Source organism: Taudactylus pleione, unplaced genomic scaffold (assembly GCF_031769625.1).
Source record: "Taudactylus pleione unplaced genomic scaffold, aTauple2 ptg000053l, whole genome shotgun sequence".
NCBI lineage: Eukaryota > Metazoa > Chordata > Amphibia > Anura > Myobatrachidae > Taudactylus > Taudactylus pleione.
In genome coordinates this window covers 46,851,750-46,876,174 of record NW_028284455.1, presented here as the reverse complement: position 1 = coordinate 46,876,174, position 24,425 = coordinate 46,851,750, and the positions used below count along the sequence as shown (strand labels likewise).

Sequence of the window (24,425 nt, the reverse complement as noted above, 5' to 3'; positions counted from 1 at the left end):
GTCCTGTATACTGTATGCTGTATGCTATGACACACAATACACTTTGTATGACGCAGAGATGGATAAGTCCTAATTATGCCCTCTTCATGGACTGGCCACACTCACTCTAAAATCAAGCGTTTAGAAACCCCCCTCAAGAAGTCCTGCATTTGCCACTGCATACAGTATATCAAAATACTGCACCACACAGATCCACACTTGGTGGGACAAACCAGTTATCCATATAATTCTCTAAATGACCATTCGACGGAGTGCAGGTCCCTAGTATACAATAACATGATTAATATCATATTCAATAAAGTACTGTAACTGTTGATGTACTGTAGATAAGGAGCTCATATAAAGCATATTAATCAATACATTTCATTAATGGGGCTCAAAATGTCTACACTTATTTCTGACTGTCCAAAACTTTAATGACTATGCAACATCCCACTACATTGAAACTCATTCACCAGTTTTTCATGCTGTGAAATAAAACATTTAACATACTGTGACTTCACTGTAGTATCTTCCGATATAAGATAGTAGTTCTGACTGTACCAATAATATTTAGCATGAATCCCTAGAAGTTGTTATACTCCAGCTGTGCATGCGTGTTTTCTTTTTTCTTCCCCTTTATTTCTTCCCCGAGCCAGGCTTCTGTGAATGCGTAATACCAGATTAGGGACTCTGAAATCAGCTGCAGCCCGGGCAGCCCCCAGACTGGGAAAGGTTGGAACCGCCACTGGTTATATACATTTCACAATTAGTGGTACATAGAGGCCCTTGCAAACTTTTGCTATGGGGCCTTCAAATACCGAGTTACGCCCCTTGCTGCAAGGTACCGTTCCAAGCCAGGGGCGGATCTAGACTGTTCTTTTAGGGGGAGCGATCTGATTATTAATTATGACTCCTCCTCTTTCCTCTATTGGCACCTCCCCTTTCTTGTCCCAACGCCTCCCCTTTACAGTTTTTTTTTCTGGTCACATTGATTATAACAATGTATATATTTATGTATTCACTATGTGACTGTGAATGCACAGTTTTAGTACCAGCAGCCACCTCCCTGCAACCCCTTCCTGTCCTAGCCATCCTCCCTTTTGTGCAGGGGCAGAAGAAACCATCTCCCTGCTCCCCCGACCATCTCCCTGCTCCCTCCTTCCCCAGCCATCTTCCTGCTTCCCTTCTTCCTCTGCCCGAAGGCAGCAGGAGCCATCGCCCCTGCCCTCTGTGTGGGGGGCAGTATAGCAGCAGTGTAGGATGGAGGCTGTAACGTCTCCCTGCACAGTGTCAGTAGCGCACAGACAGTGCCACTGTGCAGGGACGACAGTCTACTCTCCGCAGGGCAGGTTAAGGCTTGTGGGGGCCCTGGGGCAACTATGTCGTCTATAACATACACACTAACACACATATGTACAGTATACACACACACTAACACATATACATACACAGTATACACACACTAGCACATACTGTATAAACACATTAACACATACATACACACTAACACATACACAGTATACACACACTAGCACATGCTGTATATACACATTAACACATACATACACACTAACACATAAACAGTATACACACACTAACACATACTGTATATACAATAACACATACAATACTATATACAGTATACAATAACACATATACTGTATACACTTAAATACATACATATACACATAGTAAACTTACATTCTATGCAGCTGCTGCTACATTCATTAGGCCCCGCCCCCTCGTGATGTACTGCCGCGATTCGCAGGTCATATGGGGGCGGGGCTTGTCATGTTGGCTCCACCCCCATTTTGGCAAAAGTAGAAGGGGGATTGGTCGTCGGGGGGTTTCTATGTACTTAGTCAGTCCTGCAGCAGCAGGTTGCAGGGAGCTGGCTGTACACTCTCCCTCCTCAGCGTGACACTGACACACCCCCGGATGATGCACTGAGCTGAGCAGGCTGTGTTCAGCCTGTACTCAGCCTGTGCTGTGATGTGTAATGCTGCCCGCGCATTACACAGGCTCCGATCACAGCACAGGCTGAACACAAACACAGCCTGCTCAGCGCATAATCTGGACTGTGCTAGTGGGGGCGATCGCTCCAATCACTCCCCCTGGATCTGCCACTGTTCCAGGCATCCTGCTAGCTAGAAGCAAGAGCCATTGGGCAGCAACAGTGCCACCCCAGGGGCCCTGCGCTCTATGCAGCAGCACTTGTTGTACACCCCTAGGGGCCACTAGATCTTTTGCTGGGGCAGCATATTCTTGAAATCACTGCAGTGGCTATCTAGATGAACAGAAGAGGCTGAGAAAGGGTGTTAGTCAAGTGTGACCTGCCTCAAACACTGCAGATCTGGTGACACACAGAGAGCTCTCAAAGGCTAATGGCTAATTTATGTACAGCAATGAAATAGAGTTTAACCGGTCCCAACACGTTTGCCTAGCCACCCTGTTACCTTCCACAAATGCTGACTGCCTTGCACTCACTTTGAATCCTCTGTGGGAGCATAATACAATAGCTGCATGTGCACAGTGCGGCATTCGCGCTTGCGTAATAGCAAACAATCGCTCCATCTGCGTAATTATCGGCATTGGGTAAATCTCTGAATCAGGCCCTGTGATCAGTGTGGAGAGGAGGCAAAACTAACACCCAATTAAGTGTAGATGGGGAAACAACACTAGTTCACATGCATATGACTGTATCATGCCATCATGGACCAAGTATCACCCTGTTGAGAACTGATTGAAGAGCAAACCTTTTTAAGGAAAATGAGCCTGGCACTGCCTGGCAATGTGCATATGAATACTTGGTAAGTTGCTTACAGTATGTTATGTTTATCAAGCTGTGTTACATTAAATTTGGTGACTTTGTTTGGATTAAGGCCCAGCAATAGGGGGCGAACCACAAACGAATTGTGGCATATAATGTGAATTGAGGCCAGTGCGCCATGTGTTAAACCCGCCCCCTGAGTGCATGATGTCATGACATCGTGCTGAGGGTGTGGGTCCTGAGGAAGCCTGAGCTGCTGTACAGGCTACAGGGTGCATGTCTGGTGATACTGGCTGCAGGGTATGATTCCAGGCACCCTGCTAGCAAGATGCAGGGGCTGTGGGGCAGAGACGGTTGTGCCCCCATGGGCCTACATTCTGTCAGACTGCACCTCTCTTACTCTTAGGGGTATAGTGTAGCATATAATGTGAATTGGGGGTACATTGTGGCATATAATGTGAATTGGGGCACATTGTGGTATATAATGTGAATTGGGTGCACAGTGTGGTATATAATGTGAATTGGGGGCACAGTGAGATATATAATGTGAATTGGGGGCACAGTGTGGTATATAGGGGGTCACTCAGACCCGGTCGTTAGCGCCGATGCGCTAGTGATGTCAGTGGAGAGCTTCCGGCTCAGACAGAGCCGAAAGCTCTCCGGGGCTTACGACAAGGGAGACCCTACCGTCTCGTCGTAAGCCGAGATGGTCGTGATGGTCTTGGAAAATTCAAGACGTCCTCCCCTCATTCAGACCGACCGCACGCTCTGTGCGACCGGGTCTGAATGAGGTCCATATTGTGAATTGGGGCACACTGTGGTATATAATGTGAATTGGGGGCACAGTGTGATATATAGGGGGTCATTCAGACCCGGTCGTTAGCGCCGATGCGCTCGGACCGGGTCGATGGCCCCCCACAGAGCATGCGCACGCCGGCGCCGTCATGAGCATGCGTGAGACCCGCTACGACCGTCAGCGCTGGTCGTAGCTGGTCTCGATCCAAAGGGGGCGAGCTGTCGATGTTGATTGACAGCTCGCCCTGTTTGGAAGGCGGGCCGGGGGGTGGCAGCCCAAACGGGAACGCCTACCGTTTGGGGGCGGCCCCACTGACATCAGACAGAGCCGAAAGCTCTCCGGGGCTTACGACAAGGGAGACCCTACCCTAGGGTCTCGTCGTAAGCCGAGTTGGTCGCGATGGTCTTGACCATCGCGACCATCACCTTAGGCGGTCGTAAGGCTGTGGGTGTTAACCCACAGCCTTACCACCGCAAAGGAGGACGTCTTGAAAATTCAAGACGTCCTCCCCTCATTCAGACCGACCACACGCTCTATGCGACCGGCTCTGAATGAGCTCCATAATGTGAATTGGGGCACACTGTGGTATATAATGTGAATTGGGGCACAGTGTGACATATAATGTGAATTGGGTGCACAGTGTGCTATATAATGTGAATTGGGGGCACAGTGTTATATATAATGTGAATTGGGGGTACAGTGTGATATATAATGTGAATTGGGGCACAGCGTGATATATAATGTGAATTGGGGGTACAGTGTGACATATAATGTGAACTTTGTAGGTAGCCTAACATTCGACTCTTAGCTGGTGGTAGGAGGTAGGGTGCTTCCAGACGTTCACAACCAGTGCCGGATTAACAATGTGGTGGATGGAGCTGTAGCTCCAGGCCCCATAATCAAAATAGGCCCACAGCATTTGCTGTCCTGCTGTGGACAAGAAATGTATTTTCCTGCTACAGCTAGTGGCCGTCTGAGATGCCGCTCCCCCCAACCCCCCACCCCCATTCCTCCCGTGAGGCGGATCAAATATTGGCAGAAATAGCACATTGCGGCTCAGAGGAGGACTTTTCTAGCCCTCCCTGCTCGGCAATACACAGCCTCAGTGCCGCGTGACGTCGCCATGTGCAACGTCACAGAAGCGTCACCCTATCACGGGCCTGCGCCCAGAAAGAAGATGCCCGGCCATAGCCTACATGTGAGCACCGTGAGGGCTGCCCGACCGTGGTGGACTGTACTCCTGAGGAGTTAGACTGGATCAGTCCTCCTGTTGGCTGCTGCTAGTCGGGGTTACAGAGCGGATGTGTTGCTGGTTGCTACAGTGCTGCAGATCAACAGGTACTGGCAAGAAGATTTTAATGCAGTCACTGACAAATTTTATATATATATATATATATATATATAGTATATTGGTATATTGGTGTGTGTGTGTGTATATATATATATATATATATATATATATATATACACATACACAATATATGTATTAAATGTGTGCATATATATATATATATACATATTTACACATATACAGTATAAACACATATTTACATACATATACAGTATATACATACATATGTATATTGTGTATGTATATATATATATATATAAATATGTGTGTATACTGTATATGTGTAAATATATGTATAAATATATACTATATATATATATATGCACAGTATTTTTGTAGTATGTATATAAAATATAAATGTGTTTATACTGTATATGTGTAAATATATGTATGTATGTGTATATATATATATATATATGTATGATCAAATATGGCCCTGCACTCATAAAAAATATATATCTTCGCCCGGTGCAACCACAAATATCAACAAATAGGCATACCAGAGGGTGCGGCACTCAGGGCATATCCAAGAAATTTCGTGGAAATGCCCGGTGTGCCGCACCCTCTGATATATATATATATATATATATATATATAATGTGTGTGTATATAATGCAGCCGATTAGGCATCCTGTGGACTTCCGGTCCTGCCATAGAGGGATCTTGCATACTCTCTCTGGTTGCTGCAGGATTGCCAAAAATGCTTTGTGGCTTTTGGCAAAAGAGGAAAGCAAGAGATATATCCAGTTTTCCATCCTCCTGCTCACAAAGCATCCATCCCCATAGTTTTCTATGGGGATGGATGGCTAATTCCGCACATCCACTAGGCAACTGTGAAACGAGAGCATGATTACGACATTGTAATCGTGCAGTCGTTTCACAGTCTGTGATGTGCCTACACTGAACGTTCAGTCGTTCAGTGTAGGCACATCAATCATCCCCGAGCATGGTCAACCTGACAAAGTCGTCAGGTTGACCAGCATGTTCGAGCGATGATAGATGTCAAAAACAACCAGCGGGCGTGCGCATTGCTGGTCGGTTTTCACTTTAAACTGCCTGATTTGCGGTCGATTAACAAGTGATTGAATGATAATGATGTCGTTATCGTTAAATTGCTCTGTTTAATCGCGTACTGGATACGCGGCATAACAACTTCTTCACCTGCTATGGGGCTGCCCTGCTGGAGAGGGATTTTGTAATTCATTTTTCTTGGGCTGCTGGACATCCCGAAGGGCGTCACATCCACGATTTGCTTCCTACTACGGCACCCTTGCAGCTACTGCACATGTGCAGCCTTTCAGTAGCCGTAAGGCGGTCCATAGATAGAAGCAAAGTGATCGCGGATACGTTAACTTTAATTATTCCTAGTCGCCTGGACAGGCTCTTATCAGAACCCTTGTCCCAGCGATTAAAATGGATACATCCGAGCGGAACAAGAATCCTTATTGCTGCGATTTGCAGCAATTAGGATTCTTCATTTGCGGGGACAGACAACATAATTTAAAAGATATGCCCCTAAGGTAAGGTCTCTCTTTTTTTTATATAGAGAGATTTCCCATTCATTACATCACTAAGTTACCTGTATGTTATATAGTAGAGGGGTTACACATTTACATCAACAAGAAACATTTTTCTTTTTTGTTATATTATGGTCACATTAACAAGGTTTTTTTCCCTTTGTATACTATCACATTAAGTGAAGAGGGGAGGGAGATTGTTGTTTTTAAAGTGAGGTGCTAGTCACCTTCATCGGCACAGGCCACACCCCCTCTAGAGACCATACCCCTCAACATTGCCCCCCCCCAATACACTAGTAACACTTCCACAGCGTTGATCACACCCCCTGTGGAGGCACACAGTAGGCCCTTCATAAATTCCAGCTCCAGGCCCATGTGGACTTTAATCTGGCACTGTTCACAACTTACATTCGAGAACAGTCTGTGTGCGCATGTGGTATTCATTCCTGTCGTATTGTCTTATTACCATGCACTCATGCTTCCTTTATTTGTGTTTCCAGTGTGTGTTTGAGTACAAATATACATACAGTATTCAGCAAGAATTTTAAAGAACAGTTTTCAAGGGGCATCATTCTCTTTATTTGTCCTGGGCATCATCAACCCTTGTTACTTTGGTCTGTTGAAAGGAGGACAAGAAGAAGCATAGAATTTTACGTGGGGGGAGATTGACTGGGACACAAGATTTCTGATGCCAGGCCTGTATACACAGGGGGACAGCAAATGCTTCATCTCAGGGGGCAGGCGGAAGAGGGTGCTCAGAAGCCCTATTATGGCATTGTGCTTTGCAGATTTCTCTAACCATGCACAGATGAGTTTATCTATTTTGCTAGGTCAGTAATTCTCCCACCAGCATCCACAGACAGAAATCCTCATAACATGACCTGTTGGGGGCACTTGAGTGTTGAGTTTGAGAACCACTGATCTATGTGAACTATCTGCACTGGGATTCATGCACTGCAGGCCTAATTCATAAATGTGTGGAAACCATATGGCGTTCTAGTCATTCTGTTAATTTATACAGTATTCACATATGTTATTTTTCTTTGTTCCTACTGAAATTATTTTATATGTTCATTGTTCCTGTTTGGTTTTGTACAAGGTGTTTGTATTAAAATTATTGTTATTGTTATCCTTAGCATAGTATATTATATATTATTGTGTAACACATAGATGGGCAACTTGATACACTTCATGTGTGGCCCTCCAATCTTTTGAAAGAGCCATTTTCAAAGGCTGGAGGGCTTTAGTTTCCTGAAGTACCAAAAGTCATGGGACAGCAGTATGTAAAGGTAATGGTAGGTGGCTGCACCATACTTTGACATTTTTTAAATGCCCAGACCTGCATCAATTGTAATCTGACATCTTTTGAGTCAGACTGAACAATGGCTAGGCTGCTCATGACATAAAGAAGAGAATTATTGGAGTTCGAACGGGACAATTTAGTGGGTGCCGGCCGGACGGGACATTCCATTTCCGAAATTGTGCAGACATTCAACATTCCTCGATCTACAGTGTCATGTGTGTACCAGGAATACCCCATGGAAGGCATTACCACCCACCGTGGACAGCACAGTGGCCGACCAAGGGTGCTTAATGATCGTGACCTGCGGCACCTGGCAAGAATTGTCCATGGTAACTAACAACTGACACTGGTTCAAATCACATCCACATTCAATGCAAGAGATACCAGATGCATATCCAGCACGTCAGTGAAGTGTTCTTTAGCTATGGGATGGGATATGGGAGCAGAAGACCCCTTATCCCATCCCTGTGTCCCTGTTAACACTACGACACTGAACACAGCGCCTCACCTGGGCTTGTGACATTGCTAATTGGATCCTGGGGGACTGGCAACATGTGGTGTAGTCCGATGAGTCATGGTTCCAGTTGTTTCAGGCTGATGGTAGAGTTCGGGTGTGACGCAGACCCCATGAGGCCATGGACCACCCGCTGCCAACAAGGTACCGTGCAGGCTGGTGGTAGTTCCATAATGGTTTGGGGTGTGTTCACATGAATTGGGTTGGGTCTGCCTGAACACTTAATTAACCGCTACATTGCATTGCTTGATGACCATTTGTAGCCCTTCATGGACTTCATGTACTCCCACAATGATGGAATATTCCCTCAGTATAAGGGGCTGTGTCATCTCTCCCAAATTATCCAGAATATGTTTGAGGAGCATTCTAGCAAATTCCAATGAATGGTGAGGCCACCACGTTCACCCGACATGAACACAATCAAGCATTTATGGGATGTGGTGGAGAGGTCTATTCGCACCCAAGATCCTGCACCTACAAATATCAGGGAGCTATGGGAAGCTATCCAGATGGCATGGGCCAACATCTCTCCAGAGATCTTCCATCCACTAGTGGAATTGATGCCACGTTGAGTTGATGCACTTTGCCGGGCTAGCATGGGTCCTACACAATACTAGGCATCTATCCCATGACTTTTGGCACTTCAGTGTAAGTTAGATTGCAGCATTCAGCTGTGGGTTACAGGTGTGGACTCGCTGGGCTGCCTGTTATCCACCACTGTTATAATGCTGGGTGCCTACTAGGCAATACATCATTCGTACAGCCAACGAACGATATATTGTTCAGTCTATCTGGCAGTATGTACACACAACAGTCCAAGCTAGGAACTAGCGATAATGACATCACAGTAAGTGTGTATGCATAAAGTTGTTGTGCATAACTACTGTATGTCAAATCGTTACATCTGTTGACAGGTCGGCCTATCTAACGATTTGTCATTCATGTGTGTACCCCACATAACAGATGAGTGACACACATATATTCATGTTCTTCCCTTCCCATTACTTTGGACAAATCATGAGTCTAGGTTGAGACAATATTATATTATTTCAATAATTGATATAAAAATAATTTAAAAAAATGTAATAGTTAGATTTAAGGAGCACTCAGCATGTTACCTTTATTTCCTGAGACTTTGTACTGTGTATATTACTCCTCAAGCAAGATTAGTAAAGACTACAAGCAAACAGGATATAAGTATATTTTTCACAATTGTCACAGCGTTATTTTATTAATCAAAGTGAATGTTTTGTACTAATGCTCATAAGCACACACTAAACTTGAAGTGATCCGATAAAGGAAAGGTAAACTTCAAAGAAAGCAACGTGATGGTGATTTGCCATAAATGAATAGGTTTTCCTTGCAGGTCTACTTGGTGATGGTGATGATCTTTTCTGCAGATATCCCCTTGATTTGCTTGGAAACAAGCTCAGCCACAATTTTCTTTTCCCCGACTTTCTTTGGGGCACATATGATCTTAGAGCAAAAGATTCCTCCGGGTCTGACATCTCTGTTTATAAATTGAGAACATCGTCATTTAAAAATGCTCCATATTATTATACATTTTCTAACAGAAGAAACTTTTAGAATTATTCAAAGGATAATTACACCTAACGTTTATTTATGACTTTACAGCCCTCCATATACCAACATACTAGGAACCCTGACAGTTTGGGAGAACATTGTCAAAGGATTTACCCTTCTACTGCCTGTAAATGAGGGGCAACAAGTGTTTGAGCACGGGAGTTTGTTAGAAGGAAGGATATTGGCTGCAAAATATAATTAAAGTGGAAATATGCATTAATTCCGCAGATTTCTCATCCTGCTTACCATGCACAATTTATCTTACCATGCAACGGCATATTCAAAGTTCTCAGCAAGGTGAACTAGTATAGAGCTACTTAAAAATATCACACAAAGAACTGCAAACTGCACAAAGGAGTGTGATGTAAGTTCCCACAGTACCACAGCCCCATTTCACTCAACACTGCCCTAAACTGCCCACTTTCCAAACAGCCTTGGTCCCTTTCTGGTGACGTCTCACCCACTACCCTATATGTCCAACTTCTTTCAACGTCTGCAAATCGGCACTGTCTCACTGAAATTAGGACAGTTCAGAAATATGTACTTCCTCTAAATTAACTTATGAACAATTGTAAAATACTTTGTTTGGTAACTATCAATTAATTGAGCCCAAGGCGTACACTTAATAGAGCGGTACGGCCCGTGGTATACACCATATATAGACCTGTATCTCTGCATACAATTTGTCTATTACTGAGCCCATTTATGTCTGATACATACCGTACCATCAAGTGCTTCTGTAATTTAGGGATTGATGCTACAGAATTATTAGGTTGTATACTGCCCAGTGGCGTAACTACAGGGTGGCTGGACTGGCAAATGTCCAAGGGCCCAAAAGGTGAAGGGGGCTCAATGCCATGCACCCTGCAGGTTGTACAGCCGTTCCGAGCGTTGTCAAACTCATCTGGGAGTGCGTAGCCGTTGCCCACGATACACACTCGCTGCTGCAAGAGGCCAGAAAGCAACAGTGCGCGCCGCTGATTACACACAGGGATGCCTAGTGAGCACAGGGAGAGGTGATTGGCTGGCCGCCGCATCCTGAGCTGAGTGAGGAGAATATGAGCCCAGGCATGTAGGACGTTGCAGCTGCTGCTGTGGATGGAGATGATGAACGAGGTGTTAAACTTAACCGTTCTGGAGCCTAAGGAGGAGATTCAATTAGCGGCAGTAATTTACTGCGGGCTAATTAATCGACTTGGGCTATTTAATTAGACCCAAGAAGAAATCCCTGATAACTCTGCTCTTAACGGTGATAACAGCCAGTTAACGCACGAATCGGTGAACTTTTTAAGGATTTAGGGGTCTATTTACTAAGCAGTGTTAGGAGACAGAGTGAAAAGTGATAAGGTGTCAGCCAATCAGCCCCTAACTGCCATCTCATAGGCTGTGTTTGAAATATGACAGTTGGGAGCTGATTGGCTGGCACCTTATCACTTTTCACTCTGTCTCCTAACATTGCTTAGTAAATAGACCCTTCATTTAACAGGTGTTAACACAGGTGATAAAGCCCGAGGCTGTCTCCCTTTTTTCATCCCCGATAATTTATCAGGGCTAATTGAATCTCCCACTAACTCTCTGCTAATTGTAAGTGATACTGATCTTCTGCATAAAGCCGAATATTTTGCAGATACATACAGCAAGAACATTTCCCCAGCATTTTCGTGAGAGATTCTATGTATGCGATCGGCACTTGGTGTTGAGATCACAAAAGTCAACAAACAGTGAACTCGCCTGTCTTGTTATAGTAAAAAATTACTTTCTTTCGTCCAGTTTTCCTGAACTTTGTACAGCTTTGATGTTGTTTTTGACCATTCCTGTCACAGCTGCCCGTGCGGAGCGTTCTTTTTCCAAACTTAAAATCATAAATAACTATCTGAGAAGCACCAAGAGTCAGGAAAGAGTGAAAGGTTTAGCACTCCTATCCATCCAGCAGTATGTGGCTAGGAAGCTGGATTTCGAAGAAGTTATAGATAACTTTGTCAAGGTCAAAGCCAGAAGGAAGGAATTTTAAGGTATGAAAAAGCTATACAGTAATAACATTTAACATGTAATCAATTCTGATTATTATTTATTTTGCATATACAGTAAAAGCTCATTTCTTTAGAATGTACTTGACTGAACGGGTTCACATATATTGTGTTGTACGTGTTGATCAATGAATTGGAGTTTCATTGTAAATTGTTTTTCTAATATGCATGATACAGAAATCATTCAGATATAATAAAACACGTAGGAGTAAATTTACTAAAGTAAGAGTTCTTAGAAGTGAGTTTTAGAAGAGATGTTGCCCATAGCAACCAATCATATTATGGCTATTGTCTTCTAGAAGGTGCTAGTTAAATGTTAAGTAGAATCTGATTGGTTGATATGGGCAACATCTCTTCTAAAACTCACTTCTAAAAACTTCCACTTTAGTAAATTTACCTCATAGACCTAAGGGTTTATAGAAATCAAATAGAATTTGCCAGGGGCCTCTAAGCCTCTAGTTACGCTCCTGATACTGCCTGCATATTTTACATCATGAATATTCTTTACTCACCCTTGATTGAATTTCTCCAGTTTGAACATGCCAAGTCCTTCCACGTGTAGCTCACATTTCTCTAAGGGAAAACTCAGAGTATTCTTAAAGGTAAAGGTACAAGTGAAATCTTCATTAAGCTTTCCAGTTTCTGGCATCTGCATGGGAACAAAGTACAATCTCAGTCTCATGTGACTGCTGTCATTTTCAATAGCTGAAGATTAGCGATTGTCAAATATCTTGATTCAGATTCAGTGACTGAATCCTGGTAAAACCATGCTGCACTGCAGGTGAGGCAGATGTAAAATGTACAGAGGGCCTGATTCAGAGCCGGACGCTATTTGCGGACGGTTCTAACAAAGGGGCCGGATACTTAAAGTGAGCGCTCGCTCTTTGCGGTGTGTTGATGCCTCTATGTCTGAGTGAGCGTCCGAAAAATGCGCTCGCTATTTTGTAAAGATGCCCCTTTGCTGTTCGCATCACACGTCATCTCCGGTATATATTAGATTAATCAGGAACATCGAAAGGCATCTGAACTGCTCGCAGTGGTTGTGGTAGGATTTTCTTACCGCTATCACTGCGAGCAGTTCAGGCTAAAAGACAACCAAGTGACGTGGTCGATGACGCTCCTTTAATAATTATGCACTCCCATTAAACGCCCTTTTGACCGTTAGGCACGCCTGCGTTCGGATCTCCACTCCCCCGTTTTCAAGCACCTTCCCCTGTTACCACCCACAAACGGTACATTCTGTTAATCAAATTAGCAGCCCCTCGCTCTTTTACGAGTGCACGATTTCTGACCGCAATGACTGTTTGGCGCATGCGCATTAAGACCCATACGCATGCGCAGTTGTGCGAACATCGCTCAGAGCGAACGAGCGGCCGCTTACGAGCGGCTCTGAATCAGGCCCAGAGAGAGTTAGATATGGGAGGGGTGTGTCCACACTGACATCTAAATTGCAGTGTTTGTGGGCTACATGCAAAAGCAGCCAGTATTTACCCCACATGCAAAAAAATTATGTATTTGCACCCCTTGCATTGCAAGTTGCAAAATGGTTTGTCCAGGTACACAGGGCTTCATTCAGACCCACTCGCAAGCGGCTGTCCGCTCGCAAGTGGGTCGATGGTGTGCACTGCGCATGCGCGCGACGGAGGGAGCTCCGTCGTGCGCATGCGCCAGACGCGACGAGCGAAGAACTTTCCTTCGCTCGTTGTGTCTGATCAAAGGGGGCTTGTGTCGATGTTGATTGACAGCACGCCCCCTTTGGTGGGCGTGCCGGGGGCGTGTCTGCCAGACGGAGGCGTTCCCAAGGGAACGCCTTCCGTCAGAAGCCGGCCCCACTGACATCACTAGTGATGTCAGTGGGAGTGATTTTGGCTCTGATAGAGCCAAAATCACTCCAGGGCTTGTGGTCGAAAACCCCGACCACAGGCTTCTGGTCGCACTGGTGATGGTCGCGATGGTCAAGACCATCGCGACCATCATCCTGCACGCTCGTATGTGCTGTGGGTGGTGACCCACAGCTATACGAGCGTCCAGGAGGACGCTCCATTTTTATGGAAGACGGCCCTCATTCAGAGCGAGCGCTCTGCTCAGAGCGTCCGGCTCTGAATGAGGGCCACAGTTACTTGTTCTATCGTAAGGCCCCCATACATCAGCAATTGATTGCAGCAATCGTGCAATTTGCAATCGATTGTGTATAAAAATCTTTCCTTTTTTCAATCGATTGTGGCATCTCTGCAATCTGCAATCGATTGAAAAAGGGAAAGATTTTTATACACAATCGATTGCAAATTGCACGATTGCTGCAATCAATTGCTGATGTTACAAGAATTCACAGGTAGCTTGAGGGTCCTTTTTCAATAACGTAATGCAATTAACTAATTTTCAATTGTAAATTAAACAAGCTACAGTAGCAAGAATTAAATTTAGTTTTCAAACATACACATATTTGCCCACAATTCTATAACTTTTTTTAATTGAGTTGTCATTTTTTAATGAACTTTTTTTGTTTTATTGACTAAACAACAAAACATCTCTATAATAAGTGAAAAAGTCGGTCTGTCTGGGTTTTTTTTGTCCTTTATACACAGCCAGAGTTTTGGACCTAGTTTCACCAAATTTGGCATGGTGGTGTAGTTTGAACAGCATTAGGTTTTTGCCTAGGTTGAACTTTGTCAGGGCCACACTGTCACACAATCCCTAAAAATGGGGACACTCTTACATTACATAGGCTCCAGTTGGAATTAGCAGTCTGCCAAAAACATGTGTGAAAGCTACAAAAGTATTCTTTCAACCTCACAGGCTGAGCAACTGTCAAACTTTATGACTCATACAAGTTCATATTAAATAAGGAGTTAGTTCTGTTTAAAGTTACCATATATATTAGTCAGCCATCTGTGTTTGCATGGAAGGGTGTAACACATGCATTTGCCCCCACACAGAGGCTATTAATTATACCACACAGAGCCCATTCAGGTTATGCCACACAGAAGTGCCCCTTATGCACATTATACCACACAGTATTAGTGCACCTTATACATTATGTCACACAGTAATGCCCCTTACACATTATAAGTTATAACACACAGTAATGCTCTTTACAGATTATGCCACAAAGTAGTAGTGCCCCATATAACCCGGCCCGACGACAGGGGGGGACAAGGGGACACATGTACCAGGCCCCGAGATTGCGAGGGGCCCCGGTCCCCCAGGAATCTCAGGAGCTCAGTTCATGTGTCCTCCTTGCCTCTACTGTATTTAGCAGGGCACAGAGACAGAGGAGAAGGAGACCGGCTGCCAGCATCTTGGAACAATAAAGTTTGTTGTGACCTGGCGCAGCGTGCGCGATGTCATGACGTCACGGCGCTGGGTCGGAGAGGAGCCCGGTCTGAGTTGCCAGGGAAGGGAACAGGAGCAGGCTGCAGGTAAGTGGTGCTCAAGTGGTGGTTGTCGGGGCTGGGGAGACACGGTTCGGGAAGCAGGAGATGAATTGGCAGATGGGATGGAGTGGAAAGCACAGGGCTGGAGAGGCACTGGGGTTGTGAGACACCAGCTGGGGTTTTGAGACACAGACACTGGGGCTGTGTGACAGGTGCTGGGGCTGTGAGACTGGATCTGTTAGACACTGGGGCTCTAAGGCACAGGGGCTGTAGGGCACAGAGGCTGGGGCTATGAGGTACAGGGGCAGGGTGGCCAACCTGCCAGGTGATGGGGGGGCCCCGAGATTTCTGTTGCTGGCCCTGCATAAAACACATTATTCCACACAACAGTAGTGCTCCTTACACATTATGCCCCCGCCCCCAGCAACTCACCTTCTCGTGTTCCATCAGCAGCCTCTTGCCTCCCCCTGTGTGCCATCAGCAGCCAACAGGTGTGGATTTGGTGTTGGGCTTCCTAATTACAGCTGGTGCACCGGCAACCAGCAGCAGACATGGACAGACAGCACTGGCGCAATTTGAATCTGGCGCTGGTTGCAAGCCACTTGGAGTTCGAGGACCAGCAGCCAATCAGGAGTCATCACTGCTGATTGGCTGCCGGTCCGCAAGCTCTGATTGCCTCGTGACCGACGGCGCTGTCTTTCCATGTCTGCCTGCCAGTGCGCCAGCTGTAATCAGCTGGTGGACAAGCACCAAATCAACACCGCTGCCACCGGGGTCCCCCTGGCTGCCCTGACTGGACAGGCCCAACTTTTGTATGTGACTGGGTGCAGGGGGAGCGGCAGGCCACTAAGGTAGCTCGGGCACCATAACAGCTGCAACCCTTAGACCCACGGTTGTTTCGCCACTGTTTGCATGCATGTTTGTAAACAGTGACATCCTTTTCAGGATCAATGGAATGGGGTTATAGGTGAGGACAATGTAAACAAATAAAGGCTGCAGGTGTACTTCAGGGTCCAGGCTTCAACCCCTGCAATGCCAGTTATCCCAGTTAGTGTAAAATAAATATAAACTGACATTAGCTCACTATACACACTGGTAGCACTAAGGACAGTGAGTCAGAGATAAGTAAGCTGATCATATTTAATATACTGTATTTATGCAATATACTTTAATAAGATAACTATTTTTACTCTTCCAGTCATATAATAAATGTTTTCTATACCTTATCCTAACGGAATGGGATTGAAATTCCGACAATATCAGCCAGACAGGAGGAAATCCCGACAGCGGCAGGTAAGTCACATAAGCCTTCCCTCACCCCCCTAACCCTAACCCTCCCTTAGGGATGCCTAACCCTAAACTCACGGGGTGGTGCCTAAGTCTCCCCGGGGGTGCCTGAACCTAACCCCCCCTCCCCATGCACCCTAAAAACCTCCCCGGGGGTGCCTAACCCTAAGCTCCCACCAAAGGCGCCTAACCCCCCCTTCCCCTAGCCTAACCCTCCCCGGGAGGTGCCTAAGTTTCCCCCGGGGTTGCCTAAACCTAAACCCTGCCTCCCCGGGCCAAGTGCTAGGGACGGCCAGACTCACCTTGATCGGTCCGGAGTCCTTCGGCACTCCGGCGTCGGGATGAAGATAGGTATTTCGCCTCCTATCTTCTGTCCCTTGCCAGTCTTCTGGTGTCAGGATATAGACCAGCAGCATTGAGTCTGCCGGTCTATTAACTACATCCCATCCTAACAACCTTTATGCTTCTATAAGAATCTGTATGTCTGAATGATCTAGTTTTTACTCCATTCAGAAATGGTTGCCAACACCGGTATTATCCAGTGATAGGCTATATTTTTCCATGCTATAAATAACCATTACAGAACAGCTATTTCTCCAAACCCAGAAATGTCCATGGCAACTTTTGATCATTTTCACTATCTCCTTAGTACCAGAATAGTTTGGTTCAAATGACTTATTCCTAAACCCTGCTCTATATGTGCAGCATATAATATAAGATTGCTTATAATAATAAACAAGGTCAGCCTATGATGTGCCTACAATAATTAAATGTATATTTCAGATTTTTATACTTTAGTTAAAGTAGCAATAGTAAAAAAGTACGCAGTTGAGTGATTATCGGCCGACTGTGCATGCGTAGCAGTCACACTGCACATGTGCCAAGGTACCTCACAGTGAGGATTTCTCTGCAAAATGATTGACTTTCAGAGGCCATTTGGGGGCGGTTATGGGGTGTGGCAGCAGGGGTGTAGCGGCCGTTTTTGGTGCATGTCTCAGCATACTACTGTGATCCCATAAACAGAAAGCTTGGCACCAGTGTCTCAGTTGCCGCGGTTATTCTGCGAGACCATAGGGTTACTCAGATGATCGATTATTGAAGGATCTGAGACCATGGCTGTTTGCACACACTTTCTTGGATCTACGAAGCCACCGGTGGGCATCTCAATTTATAAAGGATCTGCTTTATCTGACCCATGTGCCCATTCTGCAGAAAAACACTATTATGGTGTCATTATTTGATAAACAATAAATGACTATTGGACCTCTTGTGCATTTCTAAAGCTGGGTCCACATTTACCTTCCTAGGTACTAACGTACAATTCAACATCACAAGTTCTCTCTTCTAGTCACCTTTGTAAGTGTTGTCTAGTTTTAGTTATGTCCTATATTATGTTGATGAGCAGGTACTTAATTTAAAGATGCATGGCAGTCTCTGATCATATTAACCATCTCTAGCAGAGTCATTCCTGTAGTTTAGGCCATGTTCCCTCATTATTGCCAGCAAGATCTTGTATGGCCAGTACCTGATGGCCAATGATTGAATCTCTTGACTTTGAGCTTTTGGTCTAGGCTCCTGGATAGTAACCAATGCTTTGGGCCTCTTGTGGTAATATGGTTACTGGTCTGAAATTACTATGGAAGCCATTTTTTGGAATACTAGTGCATCAACTGCAATAAACATGTTATAGTATTAATATATATATTAGAGTATATTCAGTGACACCTCTCTGACAATTCTTTGTGTTTGGTGTCTCAGAAATGTTACCTAGGATATTAAAATTGCTTCCCACTGCAAGAAGCCTGTTTTCTATATGAAAAAGGGAACGAAAGCTCTGAAATGTTCCTGCTCACATAGCCTAGCATGCATTAGCATCCATTATACTGTTATTTGTTTTATTAATTTAAGATAGGAGTGTTACAAATCAAAGTTGGTTGTCATCAGCTTACGGATGGTATTGGAGACTGGAGGAGCTGATGAGCACTTCAAGGGAAAAGTTATAGAAGGAGAAGAGGGAAAGGGGACCAAGGACAACAACATCTGGAAGGAAGAGGGGAGATGGAGTTAGACCTAGACACAGAGAAGGAGCATTTGATCAGATAAGCGATAAACCACAAGAGTGCAGTGGATGTCGACAGCGTCAAAGGCATCTCCGAGGCCAAGGACAAGTAGAACAGAGAAGTAGCCCTTGAATTTAGCAGTGAGGAAGTTGTTGATGATCTTGGCAAAGTGAAACACAAAAGAAAAAGAGCCTATATGTGGCCCACTGACCAAATACAATAAAATATAAAATGTATTCTATTAATTAAAATTATACATAGCAAACATTGTATAGCAAAAAATAAAAAAGAAAAAAGTTAGAAGAAATCGTGACAAGGTTAGAAATTGTGCAAATATAAAATCACACTGTGGGCCTGATTCAGAGCCGGACACTCTGACCAGAGCGCTCACTCTGAATCAGGGCCCTCCTACCTAAACTTGGAGCGGCCTCCTGGCAGCTCGCATAGCTGTGGGTGACCACCCACAGCATATGCGAGCGGCCAAAAAGATGGTCACGATGGTCAAGACCATCGCGACCATTGGGCTTGGGCTCGGTGACCACAAGCACTGGAGTGATTTTGGCTCTATCAGAGCCAAAATCACTCCCACTGACATCACTAGTGATGTCAGTGGTGCCGGACCCAGACGGTAGGTGTTTCCATGGGAACGCCTCCGTCTGGCAGCCACGCCCCCGGCACGCCCACCAAAGGGGGCGTGCTGTCAATCAACATCGCCAGCATGCCCCCTTTGGTGCGAGACCCGGAGCGACGGCTTCCCCGTCGCTAGCCGGGTCTCGCGCATGCTCACGACGGAGCAGCCTCCATTGTGCGCATGTGCACTAGGGCACCATCGACCCGCTTGCGAGCGCTCACGAGCGGGTCTGAATCAGGCCCTGTATGCCTTATAAGGAATCTTCCGTGATAATAGTAAGTGTCAATGTCTTCGTATATATTCATATTGGTATAGATATTGTCGGGGGTAAACCCTGAATTTAGAAGTATGATTCTGATAATTAAGTCGTCTATTGCAACCTTAAGGCCTACGTATCGTCTCCCTAATGTGTCTTAATGGACAAAGCCTTTACATACCTTGATTGATATTGGTCACATGACCAGCTCCTAGAAATAGTAGTTTATCATTAAGCATTAAATATGTAATTAACAAAAGCTGTCTTTAATTGGCCGTGCAATACCCACTGCGCTGTGTCTGATTGGCAGTATATTATTACTGCGTTGTTATAACAAGGTTATTTCAAGGTAAAATACAGATGTATATAAGGGGAGTATTTTTCAATCAATATATACAAGGAGACTCAAATATGGAAAAAATAAATTGCAGTAAGCACTGGGAAGTAATCCTCTAATGTAGTTCATCCACTACATTAATAGGAGAACCTTCCCTGTGATATCGCTGTAATAAGATTTCTGCTTTATTTACACATTTGGTAACAAAGTTGCCTTTAATACTGCACAACACATATTGTAACATTCCACTGTGCTAAATTACACCTTATTTTTGACATAGTTAATATATTTGTATTCCTATTCAGCAGAGTATCTCCCTCTACCTGAAACTATATTATTTCAATCAATGCGATATTTTAAACATAGTATCTAATAGCAGGGCTAAGAATATGTTGTGTGCCCCTTTGTAAGTATTTTACCACGCTATTCGGTACACAAGCTGCATCAGAGCGCCGCCGTGAGTCTGCTATATAGTGGACTCCAGTATTTGGAACCACGCGGCTATCGGCAGAGTATCTCTCTCTACCTTGAAATATATTATTATAATCAATGCAGTATTTTTATCAAAGTATCCAACAACAGGGCTAAGAATATTTTATGTGCCCTTTTGTATATATTCTGCCAGGCTATTCGGTACATACGCCGTATCAGAGCACCGCCATTGGTCTGCTATATAACGGACATCGGTATTTGAAACTACGAGGCTATCATCTGACATAAATTTTAAATAGACATTTCAACAGTTTTTGTAGTAGATTCTTAGCATACAGCGATCACACCGATACGCGTTTCGCTATCATAGCTTTTACAGTATGAGTATTGACCTTAGCATATTATATTCTAAAATGTTGTTAAGCTTCTCAGGCTATATACCCCTGTGAAGTAGGATTCCACGTACATAGATAGGTTGGCGATTGAAGTTTTCTCCACCCATTCTGCTCTGCTGTATACTACAACCTCTTTCAGGTCATATAGATGTTATTCGCCCTTACATGAGAACTTCCCATATATGGGTGGAGGAGAAGAAGTGATGCCCACTCAGCCCATTTCAAACATATTTTAGGGCTCAGGGCAGAACAGCATAAGACCATTACCATCATTCAGCAAATGGTGCATACAAGGTATGATCTTGTTATTTATTTTAACTTATATTTTATTTGAACTCTAACTGGATTTTTCATTGTGCGTGGTTATGTTACAAGAGCTAAATAAATACGAGATAAAATGAGTAGAGTAAAATAGACAGATTTAGCACTAAATGGGTGGAGCTTACCTCAACTACAATGGGTGGATATATAAATGGTATCACCAGGCACTCGCTAGTTTTCTCAGGTGTCTCCTTGGTTTCTGCTATGACATTGACTCTGACCATGAGCTCATCATCCACTAAGGTCATAGACTTTATATACAGGTCACCAGCAACATTCAAAGGGACAGAAGCAGCTATAAATGTGATATGTTGCAGAAAAAGAAACAATTAAGATAAATACACATATAATATAATACATGTTAATCTATTACAAATATATATATATATATATATGCATTCTACAATAATTACAAAGCAGCTGATCAAAGCCTCAACTCCATCTGTGCCACTTTCTCTGTCTCTGCTTACTGTGGACTCTGGGCCTGATTCAGACCCGCTCGCGAGCGCTGAGCGCTCGCAAGTGGGTCGATGGTGCCCTAGTGCGCATGCGCACGACGGAGGCTGCTCCGTCGTGCGCATGCGTGAGACCCGGCTAGCGACGGGGAAACCGTCGCTCCGGGTCTCGCACCAAAGGGGGCGTGCTGGCGATGTTGATTGACAGCACGCCCCCTTTGGGGGCGTGGCTTCCAGACGGAGGCGTTTCCATGGGAACGCCTACCGTCTGGGTCCGGCCCCACTGACATCACTAGTGATGTCAGTGGGAGTGATTTTGGCTCTGATAGAGCCAAAATCACTCCAGGGCTTGCGGTCACCGAGACCCTACCGCAGGGTCTCGTCGCAAGCCCCATGGTCGCGATGGACCATATTTTTGGCCGCTCGCATATGCTGTGGGTGGTCACCCAAAGCTATGCGAGCGGCCAGGAGGCCGCTCCAAGTTTAGGTAGGAGGGCCCTGATTCAGAGTGAGTGCTCTGGTCAGAGCGTCCGGCTCTGAATCAGGCCCTCTGTGTACTAAGCCTTGGAGAATGATAAAGTGGTCTGAGATAAAGTATTAACCAATCAGCTCCTAACTGTCACTTTACAGGCTGTGTTTGAAATATTGTTAGGAGCTGATTGGTTGGTACTTTAATGCTCCCCACTTTATCTCTCTCCAAGGCTTAGTACATCTCCCTCACAGTGTGGGCTTTCATGTGACTAGTAAATATTGCACCTGGCAGTATGTGGCCACAGATTACCAGCAGATCACTGTTCCATGCTCTAAGATACCATACACCGTATGAGAACGCTGTTGTTTCAGGAGGGGTGTAGTCTGGCTATTTGTTTTGAATCTTCTACTTATAAATGCTTTATGTGAGAATTCACAGCACAGACGACAATATGTTATGTCAACAAACAGATTGGCAGCTATTATGTTGCCTAATTTATAACTCAAGTTTTATTAACAACATGGGGAAAATAAAAAATGCTATGTATATTCAACAATAGCAAATCAGAAATGAATTAACAGTTTGGTTTACGAAGAGTTGTAGTTTTTCTTGCTACAGTCTAAAATAAATTACTGGCTTTTGCATTCATAACAATAACTGTCTTATTTAAAACCTGTCTTTAAGATTAATTTACATTTTAGAAATGAATTATAGATACAGTTGTTAGGGGTGAGTTATTTATTTACAGTACCTTCCTTCCCTGGCACCTCCACTGTCTGTATGACAGATGTAAGTGAGGCAATGGCTTTGCCTGTATAGGAATGCAGCTGACAGCCAGCAGTGATAGTCACTGTCTTTGCCTCATTTGATTCATTTTCAACCAATATGTTCAGAGACAAGGTGTTCCCGGGCAGTAATTCCTTGTCTCCTGTGATCTGTAACTTAATGCCAGGCGGAGGGGCTGGTGGAGGAGCTGCAAACACTAAGCAAGTGTCTGACTTCAGGTAAGAGCAGGCGGTTTTGAAAGTCTCTCTCTCTTCTGCAGAACCTGAAAACCAAACAATACATAATATATTAAATAAAACATATTTCAGCAAAGTAATTACTAGTTGTACATATTGTATAATATATGTTGCAGCAACTGATAAACTACAAAGATATATAAAATGTGCCTTTTCAGGGGCCTATTTATCCAATAAGTATTTGCTTTTAATGATGCAGAGACACTGGGCCTGATTCAGACCTGCTCGCAAGCGGGTCGATGGTCTCTTACTGCGCATGAGCCACCTCCGACGTGCGCATGCGCGAGACCCATCCAGCGACGGCAGCTCCATCGCTACGGGTCTTGCTACAAGACAGGGCGGCTGTCTATGGTGAGTGACAGCTCGTCCCGTTTTGTAGGCGGGGAAGGGGGGGGGGGGGTGGCTGCACAAATGCAGGTGTTCCCTTAGGAACACCTGCCGTTTGTGGGTGGCCCTACTGAAATCACTAGTGATGTCAGTAGTGGACTTCCGGCTCTATTAGAGCAGGAAGTCCACAGGGTCTCGTCGCAAGCCCGATGGTCGCGATTATAGCGATGGACTCCAGGCCGCTCGCACAAACTGTGGGTGGTCACCCACAGCTTTGCAAGTGGGCTGGAGAAGAAAAAAAAACACGCCCATCGGACCAGCGAGCTGCCTCCGGCAGTGAGCGGGTCTGAATCAGGCCCACTGTTTCCACGTGATTAAGGCAAATATTTATATTAGGGCTATTTAACAATACCTTTTTCAGGAGATATTGCAGAAATCTACTACTATGACCAAATAAATGCTTAGTACCCCCATCCCCATAATTTTTTATGGGATGACAAACAGCAGTAAAATAATAATAATAATTTTATTTATATAGTGCTTTTCTCCTAAAGGACTCAAAGTGCTTTACATTTGCTTTTACAGTACTTAATACAAAACAAGGGACATTAGTGAAATGCTTGGGTGAATAGGTGAGTCTTGAGTCTATTTTTGAAGGATTCTAGAGTGGAGGCCTCTCGAACTGTGCGGGAAAGTGAGTTTCATAAGGTTGGAGCAACAAAGCTGAAAGCTCGACCCCCAGACAAATTCCGGGAGATTCTAGGTACTGTTAATAGTCCTTTGCCAACGGATCGCAGTAATCGAGTAGGACAGCAAGGAATCAGAAGCAGCTTCAGGTACCTTGGGCCATGGTCATATAGGGCTTTGAAAGATAGTAATCCAATCTTGAAAACAATTCGCTACCTGACAGGCAGTCAGTGAAGGGAGTCGAGAATGGGTGTTATGTGGCTGCAATGGGCCTGGTTGGTTAATAGCCTGGCAGCTGCGTTTTGTACCATCTGCAAGCGGTGCAATTCTATTGCTGGGAGACCAAGGTAGAGGGCATTGCAGTAGTCTAGGCGTGATTAAATAAATGTATGTATGACTTTAGGCAGATCTCCTGAGGGAATTAAGTGCTTGATTCTGGCTATGTTCCTCAGATGAAAGAATGAGGATTTGATTGTGGCTGACACCTGATGTTTAAGTATCAAGCCACAATCCAGGACAACACCA

The 24,425-nt window shown here is 44.7% G+C and overlaps 1 protein-coding gene across 1 annotated transcript in view; it reads right to left on the bottom strand.

Moving 5' to 3' along the window:
• Window positions 1–9,601: 9,601 nt before the first annotated feature.
• TGM4 (transglutaminase 4) overlaps window positions 9,602–24,425 on the bottom strand; it is a 66,116-nt gene continuing 51,292 nt past the window's right edge. The window contains exons 10-13 of the mRNA XM_088463920.1: window positions 22,616–22,912; window positions 21,063–21,232; window positions 12,357–12,493; window positions 9,602–9,743 (exon numbers count right to left, since the gene is read on the bottom strand). Of these exons, the coding sequence (XP_088320046.1) occupies window positions 9,602–9,743; window positions 12,357–12,493; window positions 21,063–21,232; window positions 22,616–22,912 (746 nt within the window). The remainder of the gene's footprint in view (window positions 9,744–12,356; window positions 12,494–21,062; window positions 21,233–22,615; window positions 22,913–24,425) is intronic.